This window comes from Gymnodraco acuticeps, unplaced genomic scaffold (assembly GCF_902827175.1).
Source record: "Gymnodraco acuticeps unplaced genomic scaffold, fGymAcu1.1, whole genome shotgun sequence".
Classification (NCBI taxonomy): domain Eukaryota; kingdom Metazoa; phylum Chordata; class Actinopteri; order Perciformes; family Bathydraconidae; genus Gymnodraco; species Gymnodraco acuticeps.
The window spans coordinates 1,484,818-1,506,624 of NW_022990276.1; the positions used below are offsets into that span (position 1 = coordinate 1,484,818).

The following is a 21,807-nucleotide window of genomic DNA, read 5'->3' on the forward strand; positions in this document are numbered from 1 at the left end:
CGAGTTTCCCCCATCATCCAAACCCATCAATTTGAGTAAATATTGTCCCCTTGAAACCGTTACTGAACTGATTTTGGATATTTGTACTTTGATAACCATTAATCTGCCCTTCAATGTTGACCATATTCTGGATCTTCTCGGGGATTCTTCAAATCCCGCCAAATTATGTGTGACGTAATTGCGGGCCAAGAGCTCCAGCTGCACCGTTCCGGATCCCAACATCTGCATGCAAACGCACGATGGCGCACACAGCAGCAAGCTCAGACAGCGATGACAGTTTAATTTTGAACGTGTCTGAGAGCTCATATGAGGCTGAAGGATCGGTTTATGTTGTATCTGTTAGAAGTTTAGGAATTAGGTGCGTCAATATGGGCGATAATACGGTCATGTAGCCAGTGGTGGACTGGGACTAAAAATCAGCCCGGGACTCTCGACCGGCCCACTTCGGTACCGGCCCATCGGGAATCGTCCCGATGGCCAGTCCGCCACTCCACCCAGCCCAGCCAACGTAAACTGTCAACGGGGGGAGCCTCGCTGCGGGGAAACGGTGGACCTAGTGTCCCGATCGGAGTAGGAATAATAATAATCATAATCCGTGCATTTTATCCATTAATTTCCCCAACATTGTGGTAAAAAAAAACACACGTTTAATCCACGTTGGTGTACTACAACTACAAAAAGCATCGGTTTGTTTTCTCATCAGGAAATGCAGACCGACTCAAACAAACTATTTTTAATCATCATCCTCACGATCATTTAATGTATCATATGTTCGCCGTATTGACATGAAAGCACTAATAAATGTAGTTTAATCCACTTGAGTTTACAACTACAAAAATAATCGATTTGTTTTTATATCAGTACGGGAGGAAATTCAGCAGCTCTCACTACCGATTTGTAATCCTAATTTAATCATCTTCACCACGATCATTTATGTTTATGTTCGCCGAATTGACATGAAAGCACTGACAAATATGAATATACTGTAGTCAACTTCATTAAAACGGTATTAACGTGCCTAAACTCAGTAATTCACCATTTCTACGCATGACAACACACTTTGTCCGTGTTTGGCTCTCTCGCCACACAGTGAAGCGTTCCCGCATTGACGTCACTTCCGGCTTCCCCCAAAACTTCAAAATGAGTCGAAGGAATTTCCCCGCGATGTTCGAAATTATTTATATTTATCGGAACGGTATCGCACCTTCTTTTTTAAACTGACGGTTTGGGATTACTAGTAGCCCAATATTTCATTGCACAACAGCTGTTGGGAGGCTGTCACAGGCTCTTTAATGAAAGGTTTGTCTCAACAGTCACACATGAACATTTTCAAGTAAGCAAGTAATATTTTTCATCTGATGTGTGAGTGTCAACATTTCCAGGTTCCTCTTCTTCATGAACTTCATTGTTAATTTCCTCTGCTTCTTGTCTGCTCCCGGATCTTATTGCCCTTCTTAGCTGATTCCAAAACAGCGCTTGGGCCTGCGTCGGGTCAGTGCAGTCTGAGCTAGGCCACTGCAGATAAGTCTTTTTCAACATGACTTTCCTCATGCTGTGATAGCACGACACCTGCCTCTCTGAGATTTGCTCCAGACACACAAGCAGGAGGACGTCCCGGTGCTCATCGAAGAGGCGGTAGCTGGCCAGTTGGATTTCCAGAGAACACCACTCACTCTTGAGGAAATTCCTGCTCACCACACAGATAGTTTTGCGGCGGCTATATACAGCAGAGAAAATGTTGTCCACAATATTGCGGCCAAGCTCAAAGTCCCTGTGATGTAGACAAAGTTTAAAAGACGATCCATTGCCCTCCAGGTTCAGAATTAACTGGTCCATGACCCATTGTTCATAAGAGGAGTTATAGGAAATAAATGCGTCATATTTGCAATTTTCCTCCTTCTCTCTGAGTCTGCGCCACTGCTCACCAAACCAAGAAATGAACACATAGTAGCCATACTTCATTTTCCAGTACAGTTTGACATAAAGTAAAGGAGCTACTGTGAACAGGAAGATCACAACTGCTGTGCTAAGGAAGAAGTACTCTTCCAAATCTATGTAACAAACTTTGGTGTCAAAGTTGTGGAATCTGCTTTTTGCTTGGTTTGGGCACGGAAGATTGTAGAGATAGACCACCTGGGTATTTTGGTTGTGCACTGTCCAGTTTTGCAGCAAGCTGTTTTCACAGGTGCAGATAGAGGAATATTCTGTATGTCGAGGTAGTGAAGTTTAGGTAAACTTTCTAGTGCGTCCAAACGAATACTCTGCATTACATTGCGGTTGAGTTGCAGTATGTGCAACTTTTGTAAAGTTCTGAATACCTATATTTTCAACAGTCAATCGGGTCAAATTTCTTAGATTTTTAAAGATTCCTGGCTGTAGTTGTGTCACCCCAACACAGCAGTTATCTAACGTGAGGAAACTTAAGCCTGTCAGATTATCAAAGGCATCGGGAGGAAGATTGAAGATGTTATTGTTCGTTAGATACAGAGATTTCAGGGAGTGGAGGCCATCGAAAAAATGTGGGGGTAAAACTGTGAGGCCATGTGGTCGCTGCCCGTCCAGTTTCAGATCCTTCAGTTTGCTGAGGTTCATAAATGGTGAACTGTCGTTGTCCTCGAGGAAGCAAAACGTATTACTCTGTAAATCCAGAACAGTTAGCGTGTCTTGAAATACACGATGGAGGGAATTTTCAATCGTTTGGAGGTTGTTTCCATCGAGATAGAATTTGGACAGACTTTGTAGTTCATCAAGGCCAGATGGCTTGATATGAGTGATCTTATTTCCTCCTAGGTCCAGTGTGTTAAGATTCTTTAAACTGTGGAAGGTCCTATTAAAAATTACAGAGATACGATTGTTGCGTAGGTTGAGGATTTTCAGGTTGAAAGTATTTTCAAAGGTCTCACTGAACAAATCAGTTAAGAGGTTATTATCCAGACGGAGTATCTCCAGCTTGTTTAACCCCATGAGAGCTTTACGATCGAGATAAGCTATTGTGTTTATGTTAAGCTGTAGTGTCGTGATATTTGGTGTTCGATAGAAAGCATAAGAGCCGACCGATCGGATGCGGTTGTAGCGATAGCTCAGATCTGTTATATTGGTTAAATTACCCATTTGTGGTGGTTTACAAGATTTCAGGAAGGTGAGATGGTTGTGTTCTAAATTGACGCTCTTTAGCATTGTCTGTCTATCGAGAAAGTTAAGACAACTTATGTTTCTCAGTTTATTGTGGGAAAGATCCAAAGCCTGTGTGATGTTAGGACATTGGTTAAGAATGTTGTTTGTCAGATTCACAATCTTGTTACTACCCAGGCTTACATTTTGTATCGATTCCCCATTTTTTTCCTTTAACAATATGCATAATAACTCTGTCATTTTCAAGGCCCATGTCAGAGAAATCAACGTGACCTGCATTGATATTGCTGATGTTTAAAAACTCCATGACCTTGACACTTGTTGAACGCAAACGCAGATAGCTTACACGCCTTAAATCCACTCCTTCAAAAGCCATCGTAGGCAGCCTCTGATTGTAAGACAAATCCAGCACCTTGATGTTCTCGAGAAACGATTGATTACATCCTAACATAGATGGGGACTCGAGTCTGTGACTCGGACTCGAGTCGCACTTAAGTCGCACACACAGAGACTTCAGACTTGACTTGGACTCCTGCTCAAAAGACTTCGGACTCGACTTGGACTCGTGTTTTGGGACTCGTGAACAATCATTGTGTTTTCTATTTTTGGCGTATTAAAGGTGGGGTAGGTAAGTTTGAGAAACCGGCTCGAGATCGCTAGAATTTGAAAATACACAACCGGAGAAAATCTGCCACTTCCTCACAGAGCCCCTCCTCCAACACACACGAACGCACACATGACCAATGAGGGCACGAGATAAGTTTGTGCCCCGATGGCAGGCTGACAGGCAGTTAGGCCATCCAGTTACTTTAGCCGGGCCGGCTATCGGGATGTTAAGAGCATTCCATGGAATATAACAAAAAGTGTATCTCGAGCCGGTTTCTCAAACTTACCTACCCCACCTTTAACTTTAACATTAACATCATGGTAACACCATGGCGACTGGCGGCACACCTGCAGCTGTACCGCTTGTAATTAGGTTCAACTATAAAAACTTCGAACAAAACGCCGGCGGCACCAACAAAAGGAGCGCACACTGCAAAGTCTGCAATATTAAAATCAACGATGCTGGTGCAACAACGTCAAATGTCATCAGGCACTTGAAAACTCACCCGGAGAGGTCAGTCACATTAACGCATCTGGACGGTTAGCAAACATGTTTAGCTCAGCATCAGCTATGTAATGTTAACTTAGCTTGCTACTAGCTTTGTAACTGAATATTTGAAAAGATGAGTGAATGTTTGCTTGTCACACTTGTTTGCGTTGAGTGGCGTTGACATCCAACTCTTGACATGACATAAAAAAGGTCGGTAACGTTAATCATTACGTTCCGCTGCCACCATCTACTGGCTAACGTTAAACGTAGAAAAATACATAGTTACATACATAAATACATCTGTCGGTTTATAGGCAGGTTACAGGTTTATTGTTGACCACGTAACGTTAATGTTACAGGTTTATCAGGTTACCATTACACTGGGTTTGAGTGAGAGGATAGAGGAATATGTTTATTTATAGTAGACTTAAAAGATGTAATTAGAGACCCAGTGTAATTAAACAATACGGTTGCAGAGGTCAAATTTTAACATTTTTGTCAACTGGCCAAATGGCTAACCTAGTGAATGTTGAAATGTTACTAGCCACTCAATAGATTGCCATTGTTATTTTTGGCTGGTGCATGCAACATACAGTACCAGCCACTTGCATGATTTACCAGCATTTGGCTGGTAAATGGTGTTAATGGTAGATATCTCTTTTGGAACAGGTCATGTTTTAATATCACCAGTTCAGTATATTTCAGATAATATTGCAGCAATAGTTTTTTAGTTGCAAATGGCACAGAACAAATGTTTACTTTTAAGTACTTTTAACACAGTTTCCCTGCGGGGGATTAATAAAGTATTTGTGATACTGATTTCTGATTCTGAAGTGTTTTGCTTACAAGTTGTTTGCATTTAGCTAAAGTGTGATGTTTTTCCTCATATTGCATTGCAATAGCCTGTTTAAAGTGATCATATAACAAACAACTAATCAGTACTGATACTGTATGCTAATAGATATAGGAGTGATAATAATACAGTAAATGCTTTGAATTTCTTAGATATAGCTGTGCAGTGTTCTTAACAGACTGGATAGCAGCAGACAATAGAAGGCTTATTACAACCAGAAGAGACATGAGACTTTTATTTTTTAGAGACTTGAGACTTGACTTGGACTCGTGACCAAAGACTTGAGACTTGATCAAGTCTCACCCCACAAAGACTTGAGACTTGACTTGGACTCGTGACCAAAGACTTGAGACTTGATCAAGTCTCACCCCACAAAGACTTGAGACTTGACTTGGACTCGTGACCAAAGACTTGAGACTTGACTTGGACTTGCAAAAAAAGACTTGTGAACATCTCTGCATCCTAATGTAGACAGATTATTTCTAGACAAATATAATGTAGTGAGGGATTTGGGTAGTGACACATTTGAGTGGCTGAGAGAGGTCAAATTGTTGAAGCAAATATCTATTTTTGTCAGATTTACTAAATGTGACACAGACTCAGCGACCTCTGAAAAGTTTTTCAGATGGTTTTGGCTCATGATTAAAGTTTCCAGTTTGAGAAGAGTGGAGAAAATGCCTCCGGGGAGTCGCTTTAATGTATTGTTTGTCAGCGAGAGAAAGGTGAGGTTGTGCAGGTCCTTAAACACAGCAGGGTTAAGCTCTGATATTTGGTTAAAGGACAAGTTCAGAGACGTGAGATGAAGCAGGTTCTCGAAAGCAGATTGACCGATGGTCGTTATGTTATTATGATCTAGTCGGAGTTGCTCAAGTTTTTGGAGATGACCAAAGCTGTTGTTGGGAATGACCCCCAGATGATTAATTGAGATGGTGAGATTGATAGTAGATGACGGCAGGTCTTTTGTAATATTTGTAATATTCGTCTCCTTCCGATTGACACATTGAAAGGTTACTTTCCAGTAGGGTTTTTCAATGCAGTTGCTGTAGCTGTAACCACTGGCCATTTGAACTGCACCAAGAACAAATGCAACGGAAAACAGCCAATAAATTAGACTCGCCATTTTGCCAGTCCAGAGAAACGTTGTCCTTTAAATTATTTGGGCAGTCTCTTTGTTGGTTTGGTTTGTTCCTATAATATGTTGAACATGTCTGTAGAGGGCCTCATGTTCATCAACTGACGGTGGTACAGGAATCTGAGGAAAGAAATGATGGATTTGTATTACTTGTCATGTTTACAGCCAATGTTTTTATCACGCGTTTTGCTTCCAAGCAGACCGCAGTCCTTAGATTTAAATAGGCCACATTTTAAAGTGACACTAGCAGTAACCCCCTTACGCTCACTAAATCTCCCTACTTCTCTGACTTTAAATGTCAGTGTTGACAGAGAAGCTTTGAAAAATTGTGAGAAAAATGTTAGAAAAAGATCATTGCGTTAGTGACAGTTTTGAGAAGACTTATGAAAGAATATAATAATGCTAATGTTTTTGTAAAGCGTTCTTCTAGAAATCAGAGAGAAACTACTGATCAAGGCATTGCATTGGATTTTATTTCACAAGCTTAAAACTACAACTGGTGCCACTGCCAACAGTTTCCCTGCATAAGCAGACGGTTAAGCCCCTGTCACACTGTCCCGAAATTGACACCCGATGGACACACAAATATGGAATTGTGAATTTCGCACGAAGATGGCCCCAAACCACACACGAAGGCAACATTTACATTACATTTAAGACATACAACTGCAATGAAAGTACCAAAAACAATTATGTTACAGTACTATGATACTGTACTGATATCTTCAGACTTTGTTCTTTACTTTATCCGTCGTTATATGTAGAAAATATTACGTTTTCTCCGTAATGTTGTTTCCATAACAACAACAACTTCCTGTCAACTGTCCTTCAAAATAATATATTATATCCTTTTTAGTTTCACAGAACACAAATTGGGTTATTTACATAATATATTTACATGATTTTGTTGTGCAATAAAACAACCCGATGGACACACGATAAAGGAAATGTTCAAATTCGGCTGTGATCGTAGCAACATCGGGCCATTCGTGAGGGCATCTTAAGCCATCGTATGACCGCCGGTGGAGTTTCTCAGGCTCCGGCAGCAACTTCGTGAGCGGTGGCAAAATCTTTGGCATGCCAAAAAATTGCCGAAGGACCTTGTGAAGGTTCATTTTCGTGTTGAATTCGTGTGTCAATTTTGCCCTTCGTAAGGCCATCGTGAGGGCATCTTGTTATCATCGGTGCCATCGGGCATTCGCCCCGATCAGAGTGAGGGTGAATGCACCGATGATAACACGAAGATGACACGATTTGACAAGATGCCCTCACGCGTGCCTTACGAAGTTGCTGCCGGAGCCTGAGAAACTCCACCGGCGGTCATACGATGGCTTAGATGCCCTCACGAATGGCCCGATGTTGCTACGATCACAGCCGAATTTGAACATTTCCTTTATCGTGTGTCCATCGGGTGTCAATTTCGGGACAGTGTGACAGGGGCTTTAATGATAAAGGCTATCCGTCAGAGAAAAAAAGAAATTCACAAAGAAGACAAGACAAATGGAGACGGAGAGTGGCCTGAAGTTCAGTATGTGACTGGTGCTGAAGCAAGGCTCATGGAGTAAAGGACAGCTACCGAGCGAAGGGAAATAAGTGCAAGGAAATGCAACAACTGGAACAACAGCAACGCTGTAGGTGTGTCAAGGTATGAAGAGCACACACTCAGTGAAATGGGTCATTGTAATCACCATTTATTAAACCTCAGTGTTTATTATCATAGTTAAAACAAGTTCTTCTGTACATTAAAAAAAAAAAATGTACAAGAAAACATGAGAAAAGGAGGTATGATAACGAAATTATTACTAAAGAATAAAGAACTATGTAGGCCTACTGTATATACAACGCACAGGATAATAGAGATATGTGTGGAAATGTCTGTGAACATGCAGAGTTAAGAGAGTATATGAGATTTATGCATCTATACAACCAACCTGTTCATGATTACATATTTTATAGCAGATAAAATTACTAACCAGAAATTGATTAAAAGAGTACACAGTTATTCATACTTATAAGTCTGCTCTCAAAGTGCACTACAGTCATGCAATTTAAAATGTATACATTTTCCTTTAGGGGCCTCTGGACTACAGTAGAGGGTCAAAGTCATGGTTAACATCCTGTGGGAAACACTGAGATCCCCTCCAGAAAGTCACTGTCTGACAAGCCACATCACGTTGCATCACGAGACATCATGGAAACGCAGCTACCATACAGTATGTAGCAGCTTATGATCACCTTAAACCCAACCATCACCACAACAAAAAAATGTGTGCGACAGTGAAATCGCTTTTAAGAATAATTGGTGTTCAGTGAATGGTTCAGTAAACTGAGAAGAACAATCTAAAACGCCGGCCTGAAGAGAGGACAACATAGCAGCAATACTGGAACAATCAAGATAAGCTTTTGGAAATGAATGACACCATATTGAAGCGTGAGAAAATCATAACTCCTACCTCGTAGCGTGCAGAGATGTATACCAAAAACAAAAGCATAGAAACGGAGAGCCTGTAGCATCCTATTTATGCCTTGGATAAACAAGCATATTGAGTATATGTTTTAAAAGTGCCTCACCTTTCTCGTTCACAGGCCTCCCAATACTAAAGAGCCCCTGCCTCTTCAGAGTTTTTGGCCCTTTCTCTGCGCCTCTCTCCTCATGCAAATCAGCCACAAGGTCGAGAACAGGCAACGGCAAACCGTTGTCACTGATCTTCTGTTCAGATGTAACAATGAAACTGTCTTGTCACATTGCAATATTTTTAGAAGCAAGTTTTTCAAGCTACACAGCCACACTCACTGAAAGCAGCCTCGGCCAGACCACATACCAAAGGCTATTGTGATTCTGATAATTGTACAGGGTTTATAATATTCCCTGTCACATGGGAGTTTACCCACATCCCCATAGTCGGCACTTTCCCCAAAGCAATGGTCTTGCTGAGAAATCTGCGGTGATTGTGAAATTGGTTACGGTAAAAGGTGAAAGTTGATAAGAGAGATCCCTATCTTGAGTTTTTTAAGTATCGTTTCACTATTTGACAGCTGTAGATCACCGGCACTGGGGCCTCATTTATAAAGGGATATACGCTCAAAAATGGCATACACCAGTTTCTACGCAATGTTTGCGATTTATAAAAAACTAACTTGACGGGAAAATGTGCGGTCCTCCACGCAAACTCTAACCCATGCGTACGCACTAAGCACAAACACGGGAGAGACGAGAAACTGCGACACCGTTGGCAGAAGGAAGAATGGAGAGAAATATGTGGAAATAATACCATAAATAAAACGTTACCTCTCATTTATCATATATGAAGAATTCATTTTCAAACATTGATTAAAGCCAATCTTAAAATGATTAAACAAACGCCTGTTTGAGACTCCTCAGTGCACACAAAAACATAACTTGGAGAAATAAATAAATACGGATATGTTGTTTAAAACCACCTCGAATATGTTGTGTTAATGTTATGAAATGTTCTCATAAATGATGCGGTAAGCAGGAGGACAGAATTACGTCTAAACTGACGCTGTTTTGCATTTCTATAGGTTGTAGATACGAGCATGGTTTTATATACTATCATGTTTAATCGTGTTTTATGCCGTTTGCTAAGACTTGATAAGTCGCTCGTAAAACACAGGAGGTATGGAAGCTAAGAACACCATATGTGGTAAATTGTACAGCTAATATAACACAACATTGTATTTCCTTTAACTGGTGGATTATGGATATATAGTTGCTGAACGACATCTGGAACACAACCACCAAATGCAAACACATACTTCAGATCCAGTCGTCATGACTCCACTCCGGGGGGATTCCCCGATCATTTCTCAGAGTTTCTCATCAAGGGGGGTCTCCTGTCCCCGGTACAAACACACTTTTTTTCGGACCACTTATTTATTTATTTTGGTGACGATCCGACCTCCATGCTGCTACTCTGGTTCAAACTGCATCCACCAAACAATATGATTTATCTCGACCTCCCCAAAATAACCAAAATCTGACACGGTGTGAGATGTATTTTTTAGCTGTTCTGTCGTCTTTTCCTGCGATCTTCTTCATAAAGTCAGTCAGAATGAATGAATGAATGGGCGTTTCTTTGCTATTTATAGGCAAATATGGGCGTTACGTGAAGCCTGCAAAAGCTGCACCGCATTTCGAGTCGGTTGTGATTTATAAAGGGAAACCGGCGTAGGAAGTGCCGTAAGCACTTTCCTCACCGGTACGCAATGTTTTGTGAATCGGAAAATGTCGGAACATTTCTGTACCTATTTTTTTTATTTCTACTACGTAAGCAACCTTCCCACGTGAATCCTATGCACAGCGTTATAAATGAGGCCCCTGATGCTTAAGAGCCATCGCTTACACTCGATCAGGATTTATCCTTTAACGCCCACATAAAATCAATTTCAAGGACCGCCTACTTCCATCTACGTAACATTGCAAAAATCAGGCATATCTTGCCTCAAAACGATGCAGAGAAACTAGTCCATGCATTTGTTACTTCAAGGCTGGATTATTGTAACTCTTTATTATCAGGGTGTACCAAGAAGTCAGTCAAGTCGCTTCAGCTGATTCAAAATGCTGCAGCTCGTGTACGGACCAGAGTTAGGAAAAGGGACCACATTACTCCTGTTCTGGCTGCCTTACACTGGCTCCCTATAGAACACAGGATAGAATGTAAAATTCTTCTTCTCGCCTACAAAGCCCTTAATGGGCAGGCGCCATCTTACCTTAAAGGTGACATGTCATGCTTTTCCGGTTATTACCCGTCCCCTTGTGTGTTATGAAGGTTTTTATGCATGTAAACGGTGTGCAGAGTCAAAACCCTCAAAGTACACCCTGTAGCGAGTAAAACTCTAAAACAGAAAATACCTCCCCAAAACGCCTCGTTGGAGATACGTCACTGTCCATTTGATTCTTCCGGGGACATCATGATGTCATGTCGTCCCCGGAACGAAATGGACCAATCCGTGGAGCCGTTACGTTACGTCCGCGGAGCCGTTACGTTAAGCCCCCGCTGATTGGTCCAAATTGACCAATCCACGGACTTCCTCACACACTCAGTGCATGCAGCTCTGCTGATCTCTCCTCTCTGGCGGCAGGCTGATAACAGACAGTTGGGATCGCAGCGAAATTCTCTCTGCAGACTAGAGATGTTAAGATTCACCGATTCGCATCGGTGCACCGGCATAAACGTTCAAGATGCGAGTGCACCGGTTGAAAGAGTGCACATCGGCTACAGTTTGGGTTGAACCGGGTTGAACTCGCGATGCATCGATTGCGTAGCGTCTTTGCATCGGTAAAAAACTGATTCATTCATATAAAATCCCCTAATCTTGTCAACGCTCAGCAGATACGATCTTTGATATCTTCGCCACTACGGAGGCCGAGAGTCTCAGTTATCAACACACACGGAAGTCGAGGAGAAAGAGAAACACAGCGCACCGAAAAATACCTACAAATCAAACGTTTGGCAACACTTCGGATTGTTCAAGAAAGACGGTGTAATAGTCCTTTATGCTAGGCTATATAGTTGACCGCAGGTCATGGAGAGTAATAAGGTATCCGTAGACCTTTGTATGAGGTATCTTTATTACTTAACAGGTCTACAGCCATGATACATAGATCCGTCCTAGATGCGGGCTTGCATACACACAGTATCACTCCGCAGCCGCACCCCATCAGTAACGTCCTGATGGTATATGTGCGCGGCACAGACGGTCAACTTGAAAAATCGCTCGCAAATTGTTAACGATGCCGAGCCGATTTAAAGTACACAAGTAGTATGAGGAACTTAGCGACGCACATAAAGAGTCGACATGGGGTCTGCGGCTGAAAAGAGAAACCTCAAAGTTAGACATATGAGTTAAATCACTCAGTGAGGTGTTCTGTCAGAGAGAGTGGTGTTTAGTTTACAGCAGCCTGTGACGGCCAATAATAATTTAAATGTATTCCTCACTGTAAGCAGTTATGAAATACCTGTTTGTGAAAGGTTATTTGTATTATTTATTGTTCATATAGAACCCACCGCTTTCTGCTCACTGGTGAGTTAGCCTATGAATGAGTGTTAAGCACATCAGGCTGGCAGCTGTATGGGCATTGCTCTATGGTAGCTGTTATTTGCACATTGTTAATCATGAGCAATGCATCCTTACATTGTTTAACTGTGAGGTGTTATACAATTGTACTCTGGAGAGCTTTTAAAGGTAAAAAAATAAACGTTCAAGATGCGAGTGCACCGGTTGAAAGAGTGCACATCGGCTACAGTTTGGGTTGAACCGGGTTGAACTCGCGATGCATCGATTGCGTAGCGTCTTTGCATCGGTAAAAAAACGATTCATTCATATAAAATCCCCTAATCTTGTCAACGCTCAGCAGATACGATCTTTGATATCTTCGCCACTACGGAGGCCGAGAGTCTCAGTTATCAACACACACGGAAGTCGAGGAGAAAGAGAAACACAGCGCATCGAAAAATACCTACAAATCAAACGTTTGGCAACACTTCGGATTGTTCAAGAAAGACGGTGTAATAGTCCTTTATGCTAGGCTATATAGTTGACCGCAGGTCATGGAGAGTAATAAGGTATCCGTCAGAGGTGGGACCAAGTCATTGTTTTGCAAGTCCAAGTCAAGTCTCAAGTCAGGATGGGCAAGTTCAAGTCAAGTCAAGTCCTAAACTTTGACAAAACGAGTCATAAACAAGTCATTATGTGTTTTTCACCAAATGTAATGACATCGATCAACAGAATAATACTTAATAATCAAATTGCTCTTTATTAGTCACATTAATAATTTAATAATCCATTTTCTCTCTGCTGGTAAAGTAACGTGTGTTTTTCTAATTTAAGAGGGATCAGTAAGGTAAGGCTACCGTGACGGTTTGATTCAGAAGGAGTTTAATGTATAAGATCCCTGATGTTGAGGTGACCAGAATGTTTATTTCCACTGTGTACAACATGTTATAAGGGACCCACAATCTATCTTTATGCAAGGGATAATGTGCAGCGAGGCGGACTCTATGGGGAAAAGAACACCTGCATCTAGATCCCTCTGCAGGTGGTACTTTAAGTATATATTGATGCTAATACTTTTGTACTTTTACTTGTAACATTTTGAATGCAGGACTTTTTATTGTACAGGGTTCCTGCAGGTTTCGCCAACTCAAATTTAAGACTTTTTAACACCTTTTTAAGACCACTTTGAATAGAATTTAAGACCTATTTCACGGCAATAAAGTATGAAGGAAAATGTATATAAAGAAGAAATACGTCCCATAATCACTTACAAAGTAAATGTATTCATGTTCAACATAAGAACAATGACTGAACACAACAGCGTAACAGTACAGAACTGTGTTAGCGTGTTAGACAAAAAGTGTGCGCTTGAGTGTGTGTGTGTGTGTGTGTGTGTGTGTGTGTGTGTGTGTGTGTGTGTGTGTGTGTGTGTGTGTGTGTGTGTGTGTGTGTGTGTGTGTGTGTGTGTGTGTGTGTGTGTGTGTGTGTGTGTGTGTGTGTGTGTGTGTGTGTGTGTGTGTGTGTGTGTGTGTGTGTTAGTTAGGGCTGTGCAGTTAATCATATTTTAATCGCAATTACGATTTTGGCCTGCCACAATTACGAAAACAACATAATCGGAAAAAACGATTATTTTGCTTTGCTAGGTTGTGACAGTGCACCACAACATATTTGATCTAATTAATTTTTTAGTAATGTATCATTTATTTAATTAATTTTTGTATTGGTTTTTCAGTTGAATTATACGTTCAGGGTAATCAACAGTTAAAAATATACTGTTCAAATTATTATCTGTTTTAAAGTTCAATAAATGGATGTTTTCAAAGTCAATGAATAATCATATTTAATAATCATGATATTAATTATTGACCAACATAATCTTGATTATTGCCATAATCGAGCAGCCCGTGTGTGTGTGTGTGTGTGTGTGTGTGTGTGTGTGTGTGTGTGTGTGTGTGTGTGTGTGTGTGTGTGTGTGTGTGTGTGTGTGTGTGTGTGTGTGTGTGTGTGTGTGTGTGTGTGTGTGTGTGTGTGTGTGTGTGTCTCTGAGAGAGAGTGACAAGAGCTATATTCAGACTGAGCTCTGCTGCCTTGGCTACACTATTTCATCGTTGCTGTTGTATGATTGGTGTTTAGCTACGGTATTTAGCGTCTACAGCACCTCCGCTTTTAGGGTTGACGTAGACCCAAACTTCGCCCGGAGGTCCTCCGGTGTTGTTGCGGGAGCTGCTGCACTAGCTAACACTCCACTAGCTAACGCTGCACTAGCTGCTACTGCACTAGCTAACGCTGCACTAGCTAACGCTACATTAGCTGCTGCTGCACTAGCTAATGCCGCACTAGCTAACGCTGCACTAGCTAACGCTACATTAGCAAAACAAACACTAATTTATTTTGCAAAAGGTGCAGCGGGCTTCAAACACGTTCCCTCCACTGGTTTCAACCAAGCACTAAATTAGATGTTTTCCAACCAAATACGGTTGAACTTACACTTCCCCATATTTATTTGTAAATAGATTCGAAGATAGGCTGCATGAGCTGAAGCTTGGTTGTTAGGTTACTAGCTGGGTGTTCTCCAATAAGGGGCCGGGGGAAACAAAGTTAGTGATTACGGGTTCCATGTTGATTTAATTCAATACAAATTGTTGGGGGGAACTGAAAGGCTATTACCGTACTGGTTACTTTGCAGCCCGGACATTTCCCCCAAAACACATTTAGACGCTATCGCAACACAGAAGTACCTTTCAAATCCGATAATTTTTAAGATCTTCTGAATCATATTTAAGACCTTTTTAAGGCCTTAAATTCTGATTATCAAATGTAAGACTTTTTAAGACTTGTTAAGACCCCGCGGGAACCCTGATTGTAACTTTTTTTAATTGTCTGAACTTCTCCCACCTCTGACAATAAATCCTGAGTGTTTACCCTGCTCTGAAGGTTATTTTCATTTTACAAATCCTGCACTCAGCTTTGCTTTCTCCAATATCATTGAAAAGCAGCCAGATGCTGCTTCTTTTTTCGGTTTTCGCTCATTTCTTGACTTTTTCCGACGCGCTTGCATTTAAATCCGGTTCCCCGTCTCCCCGTCGCACTGCACATGCTGTGCCCCCACCCTTCTTTCACATAATGGTATGATCCTAGTGTGTCCTCGCATATGATTGGCCGCATGGTGGCCCTAAATAAAGACCCGCCCCTGCCTGCAAGGATTCTCAGCAAGAGTAGGAGCGGCTGAAGATTCTGCTTTACCCGACGGGAGTCTGCTCTTCTAGCGGTAGCTCGCGATCGGCGTGTTGGAGACCTCTGAATTAAAGTAGCAAGTCACCTCAAGTCAGAAGGCTCAAGTCCAAGTCAAGTCCCGAGTCATTGGTGTTCAAGTCCAAGTCGAGTCGCAAGTCTTTTGTGATGTTGTCAAGTCGAGTCTCAAGTCATAAAATGTGTGACTCGAGTCTGACTCGAGTCCAAGTCATGTGACTCGAGTCCACACCTCTGGTATCCGTAGACCTTTGTATGAGGTATTATACACTGTGAGGTGTTATACAATTGTACTCTGGAGAGCTTTTAAAGGTAAAAAAATAAACGGCATGATGGGATGTGCAGTACCAAATATGTAAAGCACTTTTTTGTTAATGTATGATTTGCTGCATATAAGGAATAAAACAAAAATCCTCTGTCGTACCAAATTGAAGTATCATTATTTTTGCATCGTGTTGAATCGCATCGTATCGCACCGAATCGCATAATGTTGAATCAAATCGTATCGAACTGTATCGCAACAGGGGTGTATCGTATCGCATCGCCTGGTGTTTCAAATGTATCGTTAATGTATCGTATCGTGGCAACGTATCGAGATGCGCATCGCATCGGCCTCAGTGATGGAGATGCACATCCCTACTGCAGACCCATTCTCACAGCGTTTATCAACCTTTTTCTTACTCAATATCAAGCCACACTTATTGTTTTTACTTCGGCTGTGACTTTGTGTGTGCTCAGGGTGAGTTTGGCTGTGTTTGGCTGTGTATCGCTTAACAAGGGAATCACACCTCCACGGAGCTTAGCGCGATTCACAACGTCCCGACTGGTCCCGACCAATCGGAGCACACTGGGCTCAGAGGGAGGGGGGGGGGGCAAGAGCTGCAACGAGCCGTTTAGTGGAGAGAGTGAATACTGCTGAATACACATACTTTACAGAGATGCTGTATGCGAAACCAATGTGAGTTTGGAAAATTGCACAGTATAAATCTATTCTAGTAGACCTCAACAATGGAATTATGATCAGTGGAAATGGCCATGACATGTGACCTTTAAAGAACTCATTATACCCTACTGTCCTACTAGGGCCTTGCGTTCCAAGAATGCAGGGTTGTTGGTTGTTCCTAGAGTCTCTAAAAGTACAATGGGAGCCAGAGCCTTTTCTTATCAAGCTCCACATTTGTGGAATCAGCTTCCAGTTTGTGTTCGGGCGGCAGACACCCTTTCCGTTTTTAAGAGTGCGCTTAAGACCTTCCTTTTTGATAAAGCTTATAGTTAGGGCTGATTAGATTCAGCCCCTAGTTTTGCTGATATAGGCTTAGTTTGTCGGGGGACATCTTACTTCTTCCTTCTCTCTGTCTATACCTGTGTACTCTCATGTTCCGATTAACCCAGCTTCCCCAAATGTCTTTCTTTTTGGTGTCTATATACGCTGGGATCCGGAGTCATGGATGATCCTGCGGTCCTGTGTCCTGGAACGCGAGCCCTGGATCTTGAGTCGTGGCTGTGGTCTTGGATCATAGGTCCTGGATGGATATCCTCGTGGATTCATCTTCCTATTATACACACATGCATTTCCAAACATTTGGACTACCTATGTTGCAAATGTATTATCTTTTCAATTTACACACGGCATCTATTGCACGTCTGTCCATCCTGGGAGAGGGATCCCTCCTCTGTTGCTCTCCCTGAGGTTTCTCCCATTTTTCCCTTTAAAACTGTGGGTTTTCTCTGGAAGTTTTTCCTTGTACGATGTGAGGGTCTAAGGACAGAGGGTGTCGTATTGTCATACTGATATTCTGTACACACTGTGAAGACCACTGAGACAAATGTAACATTTGTGATATTGGGCTATATAAATAAACATTGATTGATTGATTGATCCCTCCCAGCACCCCCCAGCAGCTCCATCCGACAGTGGGAGCGTCAGAGATGCTAATGCCAGGACAGGCAACCAATAACAGCGTCAGAAAAACGGTCTATCAAAACAAGATCCTCCCTAAGAACACTCAGCCAGCCCATAGCTCACAGATACACACAGCTAAAGGGCACTGACTTCCCCTTCTTGACAAAAGAGAAGCATGCAAGGCTCACACTGAAGAAAGCTCTGATCACACATTTGCGCATAATGAGCCTCACAAGAACAAGTGAAATGATGCAATTGAACTCTGCCCTTATACAAATAAAAACAGAAGGAATTAAACCTGTGTTGTGTAATGATAAGATAAGGTTGGATGTTCTTTTATTAGTTCCACTGCCAGGAAATGTTCAGTTTTACAACAGCTACATTTTGCAAACATTTAATAACAATACAAAATATATTAGATAGACTGAAATTATATTCAAATTATATGTAAATATATTGGACAAGATTAGATGAATGAATTGTTGTGGTAAGTGTATTGGTATTGTTGGTATGAATTATGAGTGTATGTTATTGATTTTAATTGATTTACTTTGAGAGCAAAGAGTAATGTTTGAGTATCCTTCACTAAAATTTCTTATTTTATTTGAATTAGTAAAGATACTACAGATATAGCAATATAAATATAAGTTTGGTAGGGAAACAATGATGCAAATAATGAAGGATTACAGTTAAACAAGTTATTTTAAATATCAAAAAATGTTTATGTTTTCAGAATAAAACTGACATGGAGCTTAAAATACAAACAACCATATTTTCATGATGGTTTTTCAGTCTATTCATTACTGTGTATTTATACATGCATTTTAATACAGTATTTTGTGTGTATGTTCCACCAGATTCCCATAAGATTATCTTCTCACATCCTCCAATAATTCCCATCGGAAGTTTTATAATATTCCAGGATGTTTCACCTTTTTAAAACTAAAACTTGGTTCCTCTTTATTAATGTTTTCATATCCCCTTTCGCTCAATAGGCTACGTGTGTTCCTCCTTCTCTTTCTCCTGGCATTTATTTTGTCTTTGTTACATTCCACTCTTAATACGATGACAATCGTGCCATCAAATGGTGCAAAATGTTGGCTAAACAGGAAATCATTTGTCTTTTTGCAACAGAAATGTGCTAAATGCGATTAAAATGACATTTACAGTATGACAATCCTTGTGTGAGTAACGTCAGCAATAGCAAGTAATCCAGTTACATTTATTTTGTTAGACATCCTCCCATTATGTGTCCTTCATTACACTTTAAAGAAGGTATGTTTAGTCTAAAAGAAATTCAAACATTCCAAGAATATAATAAAGACATCCTGTGGGAAGTCTGTTGTTATCACCAGTATTTACCCAACCGTTGTCTGATCAGAAAGATACTTGCCAGGAGTTTTAAAAAACTTTACTAAAGATACAATAGCTATAACAATAACTAAAAGTATTTCAATAGTTTGACCATGAAAGCCTCACCTGTTTAAATGTCCTGGTTCCCCTCTTCAGAGAGCTTCTTGTGTCGAAGACAAAAAGTTAATTAGTCTTTTGTTTCTAAATTACACAAAGTTTAAATCCAACTACAGTAAAAGTGTTGGCATCACTATGCAGTCTAATGGTCACATGAACCTTATTTGTCATTTTTAACGGACATGTAGCTGTAGGAATGCATTAAAATAAAAAACTACGAGTACTACAGTGCGGGAATTGGGGAGTTTGTTCTTGATGACTTGGACAATAGCCATGATGCCTCCACAGATCTGTTCAGGGGTATGGGCATACAACCTACAAAATCAGAAGATAAAGAAAAGTATGTATGAGCACATATCCTCCCTAATAGTTAGATAGATAGATTTAAGCACAAAAATAAAGCACAATGGGTCTACTGTGTGAATAAACAAGTACAATCATGTTCTCTATTTTTGGCAGGGATATAGACCTTTGGGCTGATGTTATCCAGCTCGCCGTTGCTCAGTCTCCACAGCACATGTTGTGTTGCATCACCACCCACCCCAAAATTGAGGGGCATGGAGAGGAGAGAACGGGGGGTTACGTATTGTAACCCTAGTTATAAAAGCACAGGCGCTGGACTCTATGGGTACTACTCTCAACCATGCTATGCGAGCATTCACACACTGAGTTTGTATAAACGTAGCCGGCCAATCAGGGTGAGCCTACCTGAATGCGCGCGCAGGCACACAGTATATAAGGCGGCCATGCCTCCTGATCCTGTCATCCTACACCCTCTTCATCGAGCGGCATAGGAAAGACAGGGCCCCTAGGTAGAGGGCTCCGCCTGTGCTTATATAACTAGGGTTACAATACGTAACTCCCCGTTATATCTCACACAGGCTCCGCCCTCTACTGGACTCTATGGGTACAGTGGGTGGAGCCCTGATGGATAAACGCCCTGTCGTCCAACAACATCGACCCATCACACTGCCCCTGACCGGCCTTTGGTTAACAGCCACCGCACCCCAACTTCCTCTCATCCGGTTGAGACCGTGGAGAAGTCGTGGCCGCAGCTTACTTGGCTGGGTATAGAGCACACTCACACACGCTTACCTCGTGTAGAGTGTGCATGGAAAATGGTGAGGAAGGCTCTCCCCGCACATCCATAACCTCGCACACCGTGAGTGTCCGGGGACCCGCACATAAGCATACCCCCTCGGACTAAACCCCTCCATCCACACCCGCAGAACATCATGCCCGTGGTAATACTGAAAGGGGGTGGATTTTGTGGTGCTTTGATGCCCGCCCCTCAGCATCCAAATTTGGCCTTCTTATTGGCACCACCACCCCTTCAGTGGAGGGTTTTATTATGCCCCTGGTAACCTTAATGCTGCCCGCCCCTCAGCATCCAGATTCGGCCTTCTTATTGGCACCACCACCCATTCTGTGGAGGATGTTCTCGTGCCCCTGGTCAGACTAAAAGGGGGTGGATTTTGTGGTGCTTTGATGTCCGCCCCTCAACCTCCAGCCTTTCTGGGCTACTAAACCCGCCAGAACCTTGTGCCCATGTGGTTCTTAAGTGGGGGGTCTCTCTTTGTTTTTGTTTATCCCACAGAGACAGGCTGTGGTTCAGCACCAAGGAGAGCGCCTCCCCGGTGCTGATGGAAAGTATGTCATCTCTCGGTCCTATATCCTCCAGGGTCCCCGGTAGTCAGAATCGGGTGGAACGCATCAAAATTAAAAAATATATATTCTAAAAAAAAAGGGGTCAACATTTTTAAAAGTGACCGAAAATAGTGAGGCCGCCAGAGACCCCTGTCCTCTCTCTGTCCTATCCTCCAGGGTCCCCGGTAGTCAGAACCGGGTGGAACGCATCAAAAGTTAAAAAACAAAATCAAAATGACCCCTCAAAAAAGAGGTAACAATTTAAAAAAGTGTCCGAAAATAGTGACTTGTGACTTAGTTCCCCCATGGAACTAAAGAGCAGATCGCGTTCACACCGGAATAAGTCCCTGAGGGAAGATTACGCAAATGAAGCAAGCCCCCAGGAAGTGCGCCGGAGTCTGATGAGAATATTCGTTGTGGCCAAACGGCGGTACTACACTTCCTTTAGGTTGCTGGGCCCGGAAACACTTTTTCCCATTGACTTACATGGGGAAAGACTGGTCTGTAACTCGTTGGATAATTTTTTTTAAACTAAATAAACAACCCAGTATGAACACTTGTATAGCCCTTATTAAAAACATTCGTTCCTCAAGTTGTAAACATTTGCTAATAACGTTATTCTGAGAGTTATTTCCCTCGGCATTATGAAAGCGCATCTAACCCACGGGACCGCGCCGCCCGGCACGTTCAAGTTACATGTTCAGCACTACATGGGTTTATCTTTACCCATGGATGCACAATAACAACGGACCATATCGCCTTACTGCCATCCCACGGAGCTGTAATAATGGATATATTGCACGTGTTTGCTGTAATTAATCATTTGTAAAATATGATACTACATGGGCTGTATGATTAAATCTTGTACCGTAAATGTTGTATTAAATAAAGTTAATATTACCGACGTAGATTAACGTCCCTGTAGCTTATCATTGCACTAAGAAGCTTATTGCACTGTATTATTTCATGCTAAATGAAGCTCTGTTGGATATCACTAGATCCTGTTACAGCGTAATATAAGTACATAACGATTGATGATACATTAGCATAATTACTAGCTAGCCGCTAGCTGCTAACTGCCGCCTCGTTAATATCAAATCCATCATAATAACAATCCATTACCATGCTGTCATGAACGCACGGTGCTGTTACGTGTACGCAAATTGACGTGCTTGATGTGAACGAGCATTTTGGTTAAAGTTGCGCATGCTCTATGAGTGCACATACGGGTACTTCTCACGCATGCCTGGTAATCTGTGACGTTTCACTCTCTCAAAAGTTGGACCATTTTATCATCATGCGCCAAT

General features: G+C 41.8%; 2 protein-coding genes across 2 annotated transcripts in view; one reads left to right on the forward strand and one right to left on the reverse strand.

Annotated features, from left to right (window-relative positions):
• The window catches only part of si:dkey-250k15.4, a 29,369-nt gene that overhangs the window by 5,511 nt on the left and 2,051 nt on the right, over positions 1-21,807 (forward strand). The window lies entirely within an intron of this gene.
• LOC117549626 (toll-like receptor 13) lies at positions 1,236-6,560 on the reverse strand. Its single transcript, XM_034221681.1, is given in 5 exon segments — positions 1,236-2,192; positions 2,195-2,298; positions 2,300-3,361; positions 3,363-3,576; positions 5,544-6,560. Coding segments are annotated over 5 exon segments (2,901 nt in total). The 5' UTR covers positions 6,202-6,560; the 3' UTR covers positions 1,236-1,329.